Source organism: Pipra filicauda, unplaced genomic scaffold (genome assembly GCF_003945595.2).
Source record: "Pipra filicauda isolate LSUMZ 115617 unplaced genomic scaffold, ASM394559v2 scaffold37_size4185640_pilon, whole genome shotgun sequence".
NCBI lineage: Eukaryota > Metazoa > Chordata > Aves > Passeriformes > Pipridae > Pipra > Pipra filicauda.
In genome coordinates this window covers 2,599,220-2,616,405 of record NW_024104509.1, presented here as the reverse complement: position 1 = coordinate 2,616,405, position 17,186 = coordinate 2,599,220, and the positions used below count along the sequence as shown (strand labels likewise).

Sequence of the window (17,186 nt, the reverse complement as noted above, 5' to 3'; positions counted from 1 at the left end):
CTCATGCACAAATGGTCCCATAAAGGACGGTAGTGTGGAAACATCATTATGCTACTCAGTCACCTGAGACAGTTTCCAGCAGAGTATTAAACCACCCCTGGGAATCAGTGCGAAAATAGAAACTAGTGTAGAGAGAATGACTGCTCCCCAGCTCTCTTCCAGGTGCTCCTTGCTTGATCTAGACCAGCTTTGACAGTTTCAGTGATACTTCTGTGCAAAGGAAAAGTGTCATTCCTTTTTCCTTTTAATAAAATAATTTTTTAAAATCTGACTATTAAGAACTATTTTTAGGATGTGGCTGCACTGAAGCAGACCTATGAGTTTCTCAGTTTCTGAGTTTTCTTTTTTTTTCAGGATTTAAAGCAGAAAATCTGCCCAGAGTGCAAAAAATTTATGCTATTTAGAATAATCAACTGTTGGCGTAACATCAGTTTAAGTAATTTACCAGTCATGTTTATAGCCAAGTATGCTATCACTGTCACATTGCTGATTCTCAGTCCAATAACATTTTTCCAGGATTTTTCAATTATAATTTTCCTTAAGAGAAACCCAGTTTTAAAACTCATTGTCAACAAAAAAGACTGTACTAAGAAATTCTCAACTGGTACAATTTCACAAATAATTTTCACCTCCACAGTTTGAAAATGTAAACCTGGAGCAACCAACTGCTTTGCTCCTGAAATCAAAGACAGCAGTCAGAGGTAACTGATATCACAGAACTGCTTCTGATGTTACATGTTTTGTAAACATCACAAAGCCACTTGAACCACATTGTTTTGTCTAGGTATTTTTGATTACAGAAAAAACAATAGCTTATTTATGCTGACTTTTCTGGTTCATTTGTATTGTTTTAGCTTTGCAACTATGATGATTTGAAAAACAGTATAAAGCAGCTGTGCATTTGCCAAATGCAAATGTTACGATCTGTCCTTTTTTTAACAAAATTTCTGTAGTTTGATTTCCACAGTTCCTGTGGTCATCCACTGCATTAAGAGTATAATATGTACATTTTTCTAATGCACATTAAACATAAAATTTATATGTTTTTAATACAAAATTTATATCTGTCTTTGCCATACAAGAGTATCTGGCAACTAATGTTATCATCATCACAGTACAAAGGCCAAAATTAACCTGACTTTGTCCCTTGTTCTTAAGAGATGTGGGGCATATTACATATATGCAAGTCTGTCTATTTATCTAAACCTCCAGAAGCTATGCCTCTTCTCTGCTTTCTTCCAGCACCAGGCCTGCCAAAGTTCAGGAAGCGTTTGGACAACAGTCTCAGGCACATAGGGTGACTCTTGGGTCTGTCCTGTGCAGGGCCAGGAGTTGGACTCTTCGATTCTTGTGAGTCCCTTCCAACTTGGTGTATTCTATGATTATATCCTATTCTTACTGCTGCAGTGATAAAACTGAGTATTGTTTTAAATTTGATGTGCTCTGGAAACTAAGAAGCCCAAGACACCTATTAGGCATTTATATTCAAATATGTAGGAGTTGATCTACAGTGCACTAAAATTAACACATGATAGAATGATTACATTGTTTTCCAGAGACACTAAGAAGATACACTCTTTGAGATTACTAAAGTAAAAAATTATAGCTTTGTTACTGCAGCAAATGAGAATGACATAAGATTTTACAAGTACATGTCTTAGCTCAAAATTTTTGCATATATCTCTATCAGAACTCTTTGACTTTCCCCTGAATCTCTTCTGCTTTCTGCCTCCTTCAGCGAGGGTAACTGAGAAGTCAATGCCAAACTTTTTTCGTCTGGGGACCTGTGTTTTTCAGCTTATTCCCAAAACTTACATGGGGTCTACTAGCAGAGCTGGGCCAGCTGCTATCTTGGGTCATTAGGACACCTATATAGAATGTTCTTCAAAGAGAAATGGCAGTGATATTGCTCTTGCTGAAAGAGTAATAGCAAAAAAATTAGGGCAAGCTCTCTACAAGAAAGGAAAAGTTTTCTGCCACATTCAAAAACTAGAATGTTTTTCCTTGCATACTTCAGATCATCTTATAAGATAAAATATAGGTCTTTTCTGGATGAAAATGTATTCTGTTTTGTGTAATAAGAGTTTGACTTTTTTGGTTAGTAGTCCTTTCCTGCAGCTTATGGTTGATTTTTTTAGTCTTCAATGGGCAATATACTAATATAATTGCCTCCCAGGAGGCTTTATTTTTAGTTCCACTGTGTGCTTTTCGTATTTTAGCAAACTTTTTATTCTGTTTTATACCAGCTTCCAGGTTGGTATGAACTTGGCATTTTCTTGTTTACACATAGTACAGAAATGACTAATAAAATAAAACACAGAATGGCTTCTCAATCTCATCAGTCCTACTTTTTTTCTCTGATGAGGTCTCTTAGATGCCATTGCTTTTATTTCAATGTTGCTGTTACCTGTGTTTACTCCTCCAGTGAATATCCATGCTCCAGTTGTCATAGCAGCCTTAATAAGGCCTTTTCCAAAGACTTGTTTGAGTTTTGGCTGAAGTTCAAAATTCTGAAGGCCCCCGTGCACAGAGATGAGAAGTTTGGGGAGCTCAAGTTGCCATTCTTTGGTCATCAGATGCAGAAGAAGGTCAGGCTTGGTGTCAAAAGACACACGTACATACTACAGAAACAAGGGCAGTAGTAGAGAAAAAAAAGATTGGTTATACCCACTGGTTTCTAATGCATATGATCCACCCCAATAAATCACTGAAAAAAGACAAGTTAGAAAACTAAGAATAATGGAACACTTGCAATTCATGGCCTGGATAACTTTCTTTTTTTTAGGAAATTAATTGTTTCAAAATGCTTAGCAATGCTAAGCATTTTCATATAGATGAAAAAATGGAACAAAAATGTAAGTGGTCTGCCAAAGACAACCTAGGTAGTCAGAATCACAACTGTGTATTCAATTCTACCTCATTTTCAAGTTAACCAAGTCAAACTCTCAAAAAGCAAGAAACAACAGAAACAAGGTGAGTTATTCAAGCACACACAAGTTTAAACTGAACAAGACTACTAAATATGTACTTTTCAGAAGAAAGAATGCTAACTATCACTTACAGAAGGATTTTTACAGATTCACGAACTTGCCCAACAAGACACTAGACCCTAAAGTGCTCTGAAACAAATTTATGCATTTCCAGTGGTTGGCTGTTCTGTGCTACATCTGCAGCATTTTGCACCAGGGTAGATCAAGCCCCTCTGTGTGTGCTCAAAGATAACAACTGCCTTCAAAACTTGTATAGCACTACCATGTCACACAGATACCTGTCTCTCTCTTTGGTAAGCTTTTCTTTTGGCTCTTTCTCCTGCTCTTTCTATTGCTGATGCATGAAGGGTTTCACAGAACCCATGACAGGGCAGATGATGCTTTTTTCATTTCTAGTTACATAGCAGAAACAGGCTGCAAGAGGAAAAAATATTTCTATAGCTGTTAAGGTCTGGAAAGACCCTCTTAATAAAATAAAATAGGTTACAGAAAGCCACTCATCTATCAAATTTCTGATTGAATCACTGCCTGTAGAGCTACTTCAGTAGCCTTTCCCTTGATGGGTTGTCAGCACAGACATCAGGTATATAATAGAGGCTCCTTTGCTTTCAATCAGAGGAATACCTAGTTCTAGCTTATTTATTGTGAAATGCCAGGCACTACAATATCCAAATATATTATGTAACCATTTTGTCCTTTTCTGATATGCCTGATTAATATTTCTTGCCAAAGGTTTGTTCTTTTTTAGTAATATCATACGATAACAAAGTGGATTTTTTTCTAGTTGAATAAGAAATAAGGACTTGACATTTTCCAGAGGAAATTGCTAATAGACAGAGGTTTTTGCAAGAATGGGTTGTTGCACAGTGGACATATATTCTTAACATTTCTGGAAGCAAAAGCCTGTTTGCACAAATAGTTGGGGGAGCTGGGACACAGTCAAACTAAAAGCTGAGGAAGAACTTGGGAATACACATTCGCCCCAGTGCATCAGTAATATTCCCCACAGCAGACAGGCAAATTCATAGTAGCTAATGGACATAGAAAATACATGTCTGGCAAAAATGTACCCTCAAGTTGATATATAGATGAACTGCCTCCTCAGTAGCTCAGAAATTAATTCAATTTCCAGTGTGGGATGAAATCTGGTATGGCACCTGATACACTGACTAGATTGAGATGTTAATAATTTTTAAGTTGGGATTTGAGAGCTCTCAGAGTTTTAACACATTGGAGGGGGTGTAAGAAGGCTAATCCTGATTCCCCTTTTTCTGTCTTTAGGGACATCTGAGGTTGCAAAGGACAACCATTCACAGACATTCATGGACACATTCACAGACATCATCCTTCATGGGGACTATATGAAAAATTATGGAGATTCTGTTTTGGAATCACTGGTACCTTACTCTTTTTTGGTGAAGACATTACTGGTAGTCTTAAGAAGATAATTAAGGTGAATTCACACTAGCAATGGCCATACAAATATGCTGAAAATAGAGGCTATTGCATCATCTGGGATGATACTAAAATGAAGATACAAATGGCATCAGATACCATTATTCAGCCACTGATTTTTTTTGATTCCTTAGTTTTTTTTTTACCCTAGAATATGTGATTTCACTGCTCCTACCTTCTTAAGCCTATGTATTACTCTTCTTATACAGGAAGACCTCTGAATTTCAATAAATACAAGTCTATATAGTGAATCAGAAAGTTGGAAGAAATATTTGCTTGCATTTATTTGAAATATAGACATCTTTTATCACAAACAACAGCTTGTTCCTTATACTGAAGGCAAAACCCCTCTATAATTATGATAACTTTACTTTAGGAAGAGGAAATTTAAGGAAAAATAGATCAGAAAGTTTTATTCATGTAAATTAAAATTTAAATCGTCATAGATAAGATTTATTGTTTTAGAAGTTTTTGGCAGTGGTGCCAAACATCGTGATTTTTCTTCTGTGCATAGCGCTCAGTGTTTATGACTGTTTTTATGACTGATTAATTTTTGCTCTTACAGACACAATTTTCAGCTTTGTATGTTTGAAACTATTTTTGGCCATCATTTAACATGTTGACTAGTTAGGAAGCAAAAGTACAGACTGACCTGACTGACATCAGCATAGAATGGTGAAAGGATAAATCATCAAGTTCAAGCTGTCATGCCCTTTTGATCCCTAAACCAGCACAGTCGTAGTCATCAAGAGTGCCATTTGACGCCAGTTGTTCTTTCTAATTTTTGTCAAGTATTGTCTTAGAACATAGCTGTGCCCATTATCAGTCAAACAGCCAGAGGCTTGCAAGTTTGACTCCAGTGCCCAAGGGCAAAAGCCAAAGTTCCTGAGAGGTAGAATTACTATTCTGTTACCCAAACACAGCTGTTTCATTAAAGTACTTGGTGAATGACTGCAGATGAGAGTCTCAATGAATAAAATGAAGAGATTCAGAATTTTGGTGCATTTTTTCAGAGTAAATCTATTCAGGGAACATTTTGTGATCTGCATTCTAACACTGCTCCTGTGTTTCTCTTTGGTAAATAAGTTTCTATCACTGCAGACATATCTTCAAATTAAAGACTAGTTCCCTCAAAGTATGATCCTCACATAAAAAATAAGTTTGATGTAATTCTCATTGAATTCAAGAGAAAAACTGTCACTTAGACTAAAACCAGACTGGTTCTGTATGAATTATTTCTTCTTAACATCTTGTTCTCATCCACGTTCCACTAAATAGTTAGTGGAAGGACTCTCATTGATTTAATTGTCCTTTGAATAAATGTTTGTCTGTGTTATTTCCCCTTTTTCTTCACACAGGAGACCATGTTTTAAATTCTGTAAATATTTTTTAAGAATTAATTTACTGTTACAGAAAGAATGTTTGCTGCCTTTCCATGGTTTATGCAAGTTACAGGATTATCTCCCTTTTTTTTTCTCTCAAAAGCCCTGACGGCTTTTAAGGTCCTTTTTATATAGTTTTGATAAAATACAATGTATTTTAAAAAAAGAAAAATACCTTTTTTATGAGGTTGATTTCCAAATATCCTTAATAAAGTTTTGAGGATCTGAATATTAAATATTCCAATGTTCATGTTCATTGGAATTCTACTGATGTTCTTTTATGCTTCCATAAGAAAGGTTAAGGAGATAACACTGAAGAAAACTTTGGTTTTTCGCAGCTGTAAACATATTTTAGCATTTTACTGTGCATATTAAATATATTATTGGAATGCATTCAATGAAAATGAATGTAGTTAACTCACCAAAACTTTTCAAACAGCCATCTTCCATCTAACCTTGAAAATACATGATCAAAGAAATTTTAGTTCTGTAAATAGCAATCCTTTAAAGAAGTTGTTAGGAAATCCAGGACCACCAATTAATGAAAGAATGTTAAAGTGTTTTGTGTATGTGTGTGTAAAGGCAGATAGTATATTAAAAAAATGGGTTCAGTTTGGTCACAAGTACAGTGCAAAATGCATCACAGCAATATTGTCTTAACTGGTCCACTGATGAATAGAATACATTTATAAATTGTTTGGAATATTGCTCATAATAGGAATGGAATCACTCACATTAGTTTGATAATTGCTTTCTGACTTAGTGTAATAAATCGCTAGTATATAGTTAGACAAACTCATACATATTTCTTAAACTAGTAAGAGCCAACTTATATAAAGCAGGTCAGCTTTCATTAATTTTCCTGTATTTTTATTAATCAGCTGATTTATTTGCAAAAGGTATTAATAAAGTTAATGTATATCCACATCTCTCTCAGATCTTTTTACAGTGGTTAAAACTGAAAATCTGCTGTAAAAACAATGTAAATGTTACCAAGCAAAACTGCTTGTGTATCCTACATATTAATGGGGTCAGTCACTTGTAGAAAATATGAGAGTGACAGAGGTCTAAATACCACAGACTTGTAGGATTATCTGTGATTACATGAAGACTGAAGAAAAGGCCCTTTTAGTAACTGATCTTGTTAACCAACCTTACCTAATCTCAGCTATGTGTTTCTATATAATCTGCTGCACCCTGAGCTATTCACATTATTGATTTAAGGAAGTTAGTGCAGCTGCACTGAAGACACTTTAACAACTCAATGGCATTAGCAAAATTCATGCTGTTTGGAAATTTTTGTTCTATGTGGCTGTGGATTTGAAATTAATGGCCCAGTCAGTTCTATTGACAATATGGAAACCTATATCTTTTCTATTTTGTTCCAAATACATGTATTCTATTATAATTTAAGTGTAATTTTAATTTCCATAGCAGAAGATCCCATTGTTAGTTGTCTTGTGACAAGTGATACAATATTATATCATGAAAAGTATAATTATATTTATTATATATTTTGTATTAAAATCGAATTCTCTTAGTTCAAATGGCAAAAATAATTATCTGTCAGTCTTACATGCAGTAATTTATTCCATTAATTAATTGGTTTCCCAATTATAAATCTGAGGTTATGGTTTTCATTAACAAACCCCACCTAATTCCTTGTAGTCTGATTCAGAAAAAATTAGCAGTTTTCCCGTTAGCACAGACCAAGATAATACACCTGTGTTTTCCTCACTTAATAATTTTCATGTGTGGGCATCCATATAATCAAATAAAATAGGGAATAGGTGCAAAATTTTATGTTGAATTCTTCCTCTGAGGCTTTCCTTGATTTTGGTCAGCTTGCCAAATCTTCCTGCTTTGTAAGGTTATTTTATTAGCCAATAGGCACAATATTAACCTACCATGACTGTAAGCAAAATTCAGTTCCCATGCCATAGTTTTATTTGGTAGCCAGTACCTTGAAAATAACTAATATGACATATTTTTCGAAAGGAATAAATATCTGCCTATCATATTTTCTCCCTTTTTCTCTCTTCCCCTACTCATGTTAGTCAGCTTCTCTGCTTTTGGGTTTGAGAATGTTTTCTCTGAACAACAAGGTTTCCAAGGACTATTATGTACTTATTCCTTTTTTCTAACCCTTATTTTTCAATATAACTGCTCCTTCCTCCCTCCTCTGCTGGCAAAAGTGGTTGGCTGCTTCTATTGAGCAAACTCTCAGCTTCCATAGAAAGCTTCTGATTTGGTAAGTTTTACTTATTATGGGAAAGACTTCATAGCCAGTAAATTCAGAGACGGAAGTTTAATTACCTCTGTTAATAAAACTGCAACAACTACTTAGGCAACTCTTTGACCACAGTGTACCCTAAAATAATGTGTGGGGCTGGAAATAAGAGCATAAGGACACCTTCATATTGTTTTCAGCAAACTATAACAAAGCTCTTTAATTTGTTCATTTAAAAAAGGTACAATTAATGGATATGCAAGCCTCCTTATTTGTGTTTTGGTCTTATGAAAGATACTTTTTTCATTGTTGGTAACCAAGCATGACACCCATTCAATGGATATTTATCAAATTGTTTAATTTGAAGCACTTTTCCCACTAGTTGGATGATTGAACTTCTGGAGCTCTTACAGACGTTTTTAGTTCATGAAGAATTTGCTGTTTCCTATGTTTTTGGTGGGGTTTAATGACTATGAATAGATGGTAAATGCAATTATCTTCCTGATTCTAGTACTGTCAATATAAAGCTGGATTTTTTCCAGCATTAAATGTTTGTAGTCTTTTCTAAGTTTTAATTTGTTATTTAGGTCTCTCATAGTTTAAGTCCTTTTTTCCCTCTTTTTTTCTTTTTTTTTTTTTTTTTTTTTTTTTTTTTTTTTCTTTTTCCCCCCTAAATTCCTCATGGTTTCATTCCTGGCTGCACTCTGTGGTAAAGTTTTTCTTTCTTTTATACTGAATTCCAGTTTTACCTCCACAGTTTCACCTCATTTGTTTTCTTTTGAGCACAGAGTATATACCCTGAAGCATCTCCTGTCCCTTCTGACACTATGCCAGGACATCAAAATCCCAGCAAAGACCAGAAATCCTCTAGAGAAATTTGTAGCAACAGCTTCCCTAAAAGCTTCATCATTTCTTGGCTGTCTAAGACTACTTTTGTCTTGGCAGGGCTGTTTATTGTTTTATAGCAATCTTCAAGGCCATCACTGAAAAAGCTCTATTGATTATCTTTCTCATAAGCAGTGATTTAATGCAAAGTATCCATATACGGTTAATAACATTCATTATTACTGTATCTCTGAATCTTTCTCAGCCTGGATGAAAAGCTTTTTGGTTTTTTTCCACTGCTTTTGAAGATACAAACAGCACAGTCTGGTTCATTTCAGCGCTGAAGGAGTTGACAATTTATTCACACTAACCAAATGTTATTTACTAATCAGAGTCTCTCTAGAAATGGCCTTGCAGATTTTTAGGTGATTGGTTATCAACTGAACATATGGTGTCTGCGGTACTCTCAGAGAGATTACTTAATTTTCTATTTCTTGGTGCAGTAGTGCTTTTTGGTTTCTATCAGAAGAAGCCACCATCTGCATGAACAGTACCATCCACTCAAGTAAACATTCCGATTCCAGTACTTCTGTCGAAGAGTACAAATATTTTCCTCAGAAGTACTTCTGAGGAAAATATTTGTCTCTTGCTAGCATAGTACCTGAGATTTTCATTGTCTCTAATCTCTGTCCCTTAAAACAGATCTGAGACACCTTGTGGGAAGAATTCATGTGCAGGAGACAGTATTGGGTTGCTGGGCAGGTTATTCTGAAGAGCACTCAGGAGCTCTGCTTCTGCCCTCAGTGCTGCCCAAAGCAGTGTCTTGGCCATGATGTGCTAGGTAGTCATCTTTCATTCCCAAACTCCCAGGTTCAGTAGTTTAAATAGAGTCAGAGGGGTTCTTCCTTTCATAGAAGGGTTCCTCATAGGAAAAATACATACATGGAAACATCTCTTCAAATTAGTGGAGCAATGCCTTCAGATTAATATACTTTGGTATCTCTCCATAGGGAAGGAGTAACTCCTTGCTCAAGGAAGTTTGTGGAAGAATAGGGATTTCCCAATTCCTAGATTAGACACTTGATGGGACATCTTATTTCACTGAAATATGAACCAATGAGTCTAACTGGTCTATCCTCTGATACATGTCTGGAGGAATACTAAAATTAGGTATATTTTTCAGCTTTGCAGACACAGCCAGCAATCATAGTTGAACTCTAAAATTATTCAGAAAAAGAGGGATGACTAGCCATTGGAAGAAAATCAAGGTAGCAACACATTAATTTGTCTTCATTCTTCATAAAGGTAGCCCCTCTTACACTGTAGTCCAGCTTTTACAGTTAATTTTGTTCGCCCACTCTTTGGCACATGACACATAAAAACATACATTACGGTCCTACACACAATAATACTTTAACATGAAGTTAAGAAAGAATGCTGTTCCTTCTTTGTGAATGCCTATCTTTAGCTAGCAGCATTATTTATCTAAGAGAAAAACATGGTTACCATGGCTTTATTGGAGTGGCCTCCTCCTTGGAACTCAATGGTTCCAAAAGCGTCCGTCGGGCTGAGCTGTGTGTGCTTGCTGATGGACCACTTCTCCGACTGGATGTCATTGCGAGTGAGCCTGGTTTCATTTTTCTCATTCTGAGTAACAGAGGCGCTTGGAGGCTGTCCAATATGTTGACCTGTTAGACGCCCACAGCAACACCTATGACATTAAACAAACAGAAAACTTGAGTCACGTGCATGTATAAACTGAACAGGAAAACAAACTACAAAGAAAATCTAACCCCTTTTCAACTCTGTTTTCCTGCTCTCTGAAGGCTTTGTGTATGGAAGTAATACAGTCTGTATATTATCTTTGCTTTCTATGGTCTTTTTTACTTTGAGCTCTCCTGTATTTCAATAAAACCATGCTTTGTCCTAAATATGTACAAAATAAAGAACATTTTCTGTTGTCTTCAGATGACATCAGGACAAATAATCAGATTTTTTTTTTTCATGGACTAGCACATATTTTAAATTGCTAGTTTACTGCATTTATTTTCTTTCGACAGTATTGTGTGTCACACATCCAATTTAGGTAAACGTTCAATGCACTGAATATTGAACTAAGAAGATAAGGAAATTTAACACAGATGCTGATCCCCTTTGATTTATCTGTTGGGTTTTTTTTCTTGTTATGAAATAAGTTTTGAAATGTAAACAAATAGTGCCTATAGGAATCCGTCACTCCATCTGTAATTCAACCACCTTCTGAACAAATAAGTTTATGAAATATTTATATCCATATATATTTTATGCATATATACAGAGAGAGAGACTTTTTTTTCAATCAACTTTCATTTTTCATACAAGTAGCATGCAATTACCTATGGGGGTCTTTGGTGCTGGGTATGATATGAACACATTCTCTCTTGTAAAATGCTCTTTCTATCCATGATTTCTGTGCCTAAAAAAGAGAAAGGAAATGCCATGAGATCTGTTTGCTTATTAAGCACAAATTAAAATACAACTGAAGAGAAACTCCAAAGAAAAAAACTTTATTGACTTTGCAGACACACAATGCACATTTTGCTCAGAGCAAACATTTTCCATTAGAACTATGACTTCCTTCTAGAACTGAGCACCCAACACAAGCCCTTAAGGTTGTTTTCATATTCACTAGCCAGGCGACTTTGATCCTGTCACCTATATTCTCATAGCAGGAATCACTGGAGAAGAATTAAACTGTAAAGCTTTCTTCATGGCAGAGAAAAAAAATACACCTCTTCATTGAAACAGCTTTAAAAAGTCTATTTCCATTTTAGTAATACAATTAAGTCATCTCTAATTAAAAAAAAAAAATCAATTTTTTACACAAGTACTGAGAGTGCTGTTTAACATAGAGGTTTACATAGTTTCCGATGTGAACATCTTAATAAGAAAAGAAAAAAAAGAGGAAGTTCTCTTTCTGAAACAATACAAAACAACTTTGATGCATTGACTCAGATGAGGTGGCTGAGGTAATCTCTGAAACAGTTCAGTGAAGCTATGCCTGTTCATAACACTTTCCCCTCATATTCATAGAAAAGCAAGAAATTTCCCTCAGCATATTCTTACTTTTCAAATACACAACAAACCTTTTAAAAAAAGGAAGATAGACGGGTGGGAAAGAAGAAAAACCCAAGCCTCAAACACAAAACCACGAAGGAGAGACTTTCAGAGTTTTGAAATAATTTTAATTATCTAGGAAGTCTTTGCTCTATATCAGTTCTAGCAAGCTCTCTAAAACATTCACCCAGGTAGAATTCAATTATTTCATTTAATAAGGAGATGAGTTAAAACTTTCCTTTAAAAATCATTTCAAACAGACATACTTTATAAAATCTATTTAAATAATAAAATTCCCTACTTTATTGCACAGGATAAACAAAACTATGAACTATGACAAAATTATCTGAGAATTAAGTAATACAAAATGAACTTTGGACAATTTAAAGGAAATATGAGTATCCTGCCTCTATGAAAAGAGAACATATGGAATTGCCTGTGTAATGTAACCTAACTAATTAATCTTACCTTTTACTATGGAAAGTTAGATGGTAACCTACGTATGTATTACTTTTACTAACTAATGTTATCTCAGAGCCTAATGTTACCTTTTTCTCAACTAAATCTGTATCCTGTTTTCCATGTTTTCAGTGAATATCACTAGCACAAACTATAAAGTACCATAATAAGAATTTCTTGCTACATCCATTACTTATCAGTCCCGGTACATAAAAAGTTATTCTTTTGCCTTTCACACAGAAGATAATTCCTTGTTGGATCTAGTGGTCACTGATGTTACTTGGCAATATTTCATCTTTCTTCTCCTTGCGTTTTTATTTGAAAAGTCTGCTAGACTTCAAATTTTGAAATAGGAGACTTCTACAGTCAGAAAAAATAAGAGTCAATTAAAATCATTAAATAAAACTGTATTTGACTGATCTTCCTTACTGTAGCAAACAAAAAGTTAATATATCATAGAATGTTGGTAAGGTTTGTTTTGTTTAAGCAAAGGCCAGTTAAACAGAAATTCTGAAGAAGCTAACACAGTTTTACTTCACACTGAAGAGATTACCTTAAAGTTGTAATTCATTATAACTTCTAAATATCCTTTATTAAATACTTATATTTTTAATAATTTTCTGCAAATAATTTACCTTGGTGAATTTTCTGACTACATAGACCTAGTGTCTTTTTTAAAGATGGTCACTAGCTAAATTTCTCTCAAGATGCAATACAAAAAGATGCCATAACAGGTACTTTACTGAAAATTTTTTCTTTAGGTATAGAAGTAAGCTTTCAAAAACCAGTACAGTGACATTTTTCCTACTCTTTCTCATATAGTCTTTGCAAGTAGAAAAGAAACATAGCTATGTTAAGTATAATAATAATAATAATAATAATAATAATAATAATAATAATATGCATTTGAATTTTCATCAAAGGTAATATTGCACAAATAGTCTGATTTAAAAAACTCCTTTATTCCCATCATGAAAAAAAACTTTCCAGCTTTTAGATCTCAAACAATATACTATCCTACCCAACAGAGTCATGATGCCAAAATACATGATTTACTAATTTCATATTTCCTCGTCCTTCCAAATTTAAAAGAAAGCACCTGGCTTCACTATCTCATACCGGTTATCTTTCCATGACAGATATAACTTGCAATGAAGTACAAAGTTCAGATTATGTTACTTGCCGTAGAGTCTTCACAATAGAATAACTTCGGTAAATAAACACATTCATCACTAAACTGTCTGCACTAAACTCTTATTAACAATCTGAAATAAAGTAATAAAAACTTTAGAAAATTACAGCAAAGAATATTCAAAACTAGTAGAGCAAGAAGCTTATCTTCTCTTTCTCTTATTTCACAAATACTCCTTTAGTAGTAATTCATAAACCAATTTAAAGTCCACAGGAAATTCATAAAGTGCATGCCATACTTGAATTTAGATTATTCATAGCTCAGCTCCCTAGGTAAGTCTCTCTCTTTATTAACCCAGCCGTAAAATCCCACCAAGAACACTTTTTTTCTCCCTCTTCTTTACCTGAGCATCAAACTTGGTATTTAAGCCTGTCCTGGAGGAAAATCTGCTTTCCAAGTTTCGCCACTGCTGGTCATGGCTAATAACACATTTGCGACCGCTGAACAAGGTTCTTGCTCTGCCCCCAGCGCAGAGATGTGAGAGCCAGCAAAGCCCTTGCACCCATTAGCCGCTTGGAATGTGCTGCTGTGGGATTAGCCTCGTTAAGGGTTCAGTGGGCACTGACCCGTGGCCCCACAACACTGCTTGGTTTGAACATCTAATCTGACGCCTAAAGAAAAACAAATCCCTTGAGAGCTTGGATTTAGCTGGCACAAGCCTTGATGGGCTTTTTTTCCCTCTCTTTTTTCCCCCTGAGAACACGAGCTGGTGAAAGTGTGATAAGATGCTCTGAGTTCTTAAATTCGACCCAGGAAAACCAATCCTTCAAAAGAAACACTGTAATATACTAGAAAGAACCTGAGAACACAGGGGAAACTGTTAATCTCCAAAGAACAAAAACAGTGTGTTTATTGGGCAACTGTGAGAAATCTATACACAGTTGAAACATATTGCAAATAACCAAGGATGGCATTTTTCCAAAGAAACTGGGTTTTGTCACTGTTTCTCACCACAATTGCTGCACTGTAGTGCATGTAACTTTTCAGAAAGTCAAACTCACAACCCTTTATCTTTCAGAGACAAGCAATTGCATTGTTTTCAGCATAGTTAAAAGTTGTTAACTTAAACAAAAACTTGACTCTTTACAAATTTGGGGACTACTTCTTTACTGTACCCTCTTGATATTAACACTGATGAACAACCATTTCATATGAAAAATGCTTAGATTTTTTGGGGTTTTCTTTAGTACCTAGCAATTATATGTGTTTAGCTACTAACTTCAAGAGTTTTCCAAATATAAAATATTTTGACTCTTCCACCTCCGCCTCCAAGTTTGGATTAGTTCCTCTCTACTCCCACATAGGCCTACACCCCCTCCTTTCCGTATCAGTAAGGGTGCATCTAATGCATGGAAAATATTCCTTCTACCCTTGGACAAACACACAACTACTAAACTGTTCAGGACATACATTAGCTCTGATCAGCCCACGATGGCCAAAGCTGAGAATATGCATCAACTTTTAAACTTCTTATACCATCACACAGATGTGTTGAGAAGCTTCTGCTAGGCTGGCAGAATCCATGAGATCGTTTTTTCCTCTTGGTTCTCTAAGGTTTTTTGTGTAATATACATGCATGTATTTTGTAAATATTAATGTATACATATGGGTGTATAAATGTCTTCCTCTGTGTATAAATATAAATATTTATACATATATATACACATTCTATTCTAGCAAAGCTATGACCTGGGAGGTTTCTGTACCAGAGACTGTGTGCATATCTTGTAAGTTCTCTTAAACGCAGGATCAGACCAATGATCTGTGGAGAACAAATAAGGTAAAACTGCAACCAAGAAAGAAGCTAGTAAACAGTTCATTGAGGTAAAGAATATGACTGGGGAGTCAGTAGGTAAAGACAGCTTGCATTTTAACACTGGGGAATTTGGTTTGGTTGACAGGGTGGAGAAAGAGTGAAGTGATGAAAGGAAAAGTTCTCATGACTGAGATGACTGAGTAAAAATCGTAATTGACTTTGAAGTTAACCTTCAGTACTTGACAAGATTCTAGGGACTGATCCTGGATTCAGGTTTCAGCTTGCAAAGTAGCCTGGGGCAGAAGCTACATCTTTGGCTCAAGAAATCAACAAAAGAAATGATGGTTATGTTCATTTGCATGCATCACCCAATGGCACAGGGATGTTTTATAGAGACTTAAGTAGAGTTGGCATATACAACTGATACCACAGGTAATTACTAATGTCTTTGCTACAGCTAATTTAAAGAAACATTAATCTATGACTTTCTCTGGCAATGAAAGTACCAGTGCCATAGATATTCCTATATTTTAAGGAGTAATAAAGAAATAGCCAATACAGAAAGATTTTGTGTTTTTTAATATGGTGCAACAGCAAAATAGCATTTTGAGTGGTCAATGCTGCCCATTTGATGCTACAAATGTACACAGTCTTTACATTTTCAACCCAGCTCCGTGTTAATGAAACAAAGACTTAAAAGCAGTTAGCAATGAGCCCAGTACTGGCTCCTCATAGAAGATGAGGGCAAATATTAAAAACTAATCAAGAACAGAAATTTTCTGAAAGACAAAATCTGGCAGATTTTACCATGTTATGTAGCTGGGATGCTTAACTCTGACCTCTGAAATAGCATTACTTCGAAAATAGCACTAAGATTTACAATTTTATAAAAACTAGTTATGTCAGTCACAGAACACAACCAGTGGCAGTTCTAACCCTCTGTTTTCCTACTTTGTTTATTTCCAACAAGTAACCAGGTTCTAAGACAGGTATTACTGGTGCAAGAGAGGTGTTGCTAAGAGCCTGTCTCTACCTCGCAATGGAGCAGAGCAGCTGGACAGGCAACAGAGTAATACTGAAGCAAATTACAGATGGGATTTGCAGGAGCATATGGTGATGGAATTGCATCAATGCTATTGCAAGCTGAAGTGATTAGTGTTCCTTAACCAAATGGGCACTTGTACAAATTCCACTGGCTCTGAGTACATGTAAACTTCTGTACCTATATTAGTACGAAGGAAGGCAATACTTCAGTATAACCTTATTACACTGTGTGCTCAGACCGAATTTCTAATCCTCTTTTTCAACACTGTCCAATTATAAGCATTATAAATATTTTACGTCTTTCTTGAAGCATTAGGAATTTACCTCTCTGGACATTTAGTTAGGGATCATTAGAGTGTCCCAAAATGTTTCATTTTCTAACAGACATTTATTAATCTAACAGACTAGCAATTTAGAGGCTGGTAATCAGGCCTTTATCCATTAGAGCTGTAATTATGTGTTTTATTCTTTTTCTAACAGATTTCTCAAGCTCTTTATCATCAGATTTGTTACAAAAACTATGCTGAATTGTCTTGAAAATCAAGTTGCATGCGGTACAGAACAGGACGACATAGAATGCAGGCATTTATTATTACAGTATGTTACAGAATTTATCTGTTAGCATTGTTTACCAGATTTAATTTTTATACTATACTTAGAAGAAATAAAGTAATTTAAAAACAATCAGGAGCTTTTCACTCAATAGTTTAAGATTTTAGTAATTATATCTGATATTTTTCTTACTGCAAGGACACAG

General features: G+C 35.1%; 1 protein-coding gene across 5 annotated transcripts in view; it reads right to left on the bottom strand.

Annotated features, from left to right (window-relative positions):
• TRPM3 (transient receptor potential cation channel subfamily M member 3) overlaps positions 1-17,186 on the bottom strand; it is a 386,166-nt gene that overhangs the window by 113,611 nt on the left and 255,369 nt on the right. For all 5 annotated transcript variants that reach the window (XM_027752172.2, XM_039384840.1, XM_039384841.1 and 2 more), the window contains exons 2-4: positions 11,258-11,337; positions 10,389-10,593; positions 2,408-2,621 (exon numbers count right to left, since the gene is read on the bottom strand). In XM_027752172.2, the coding sequence (XP_027607973.1) occupies positions 2,408-2,621; positions 10,389-10,593; positions 11,258-11,337 (499 nt within the window). The remainder of the gene's footprint in view (positions 1-2,407; positions 2,622-10,388; positions 10,594-11,257; positions 11,338-17,186) is intronic.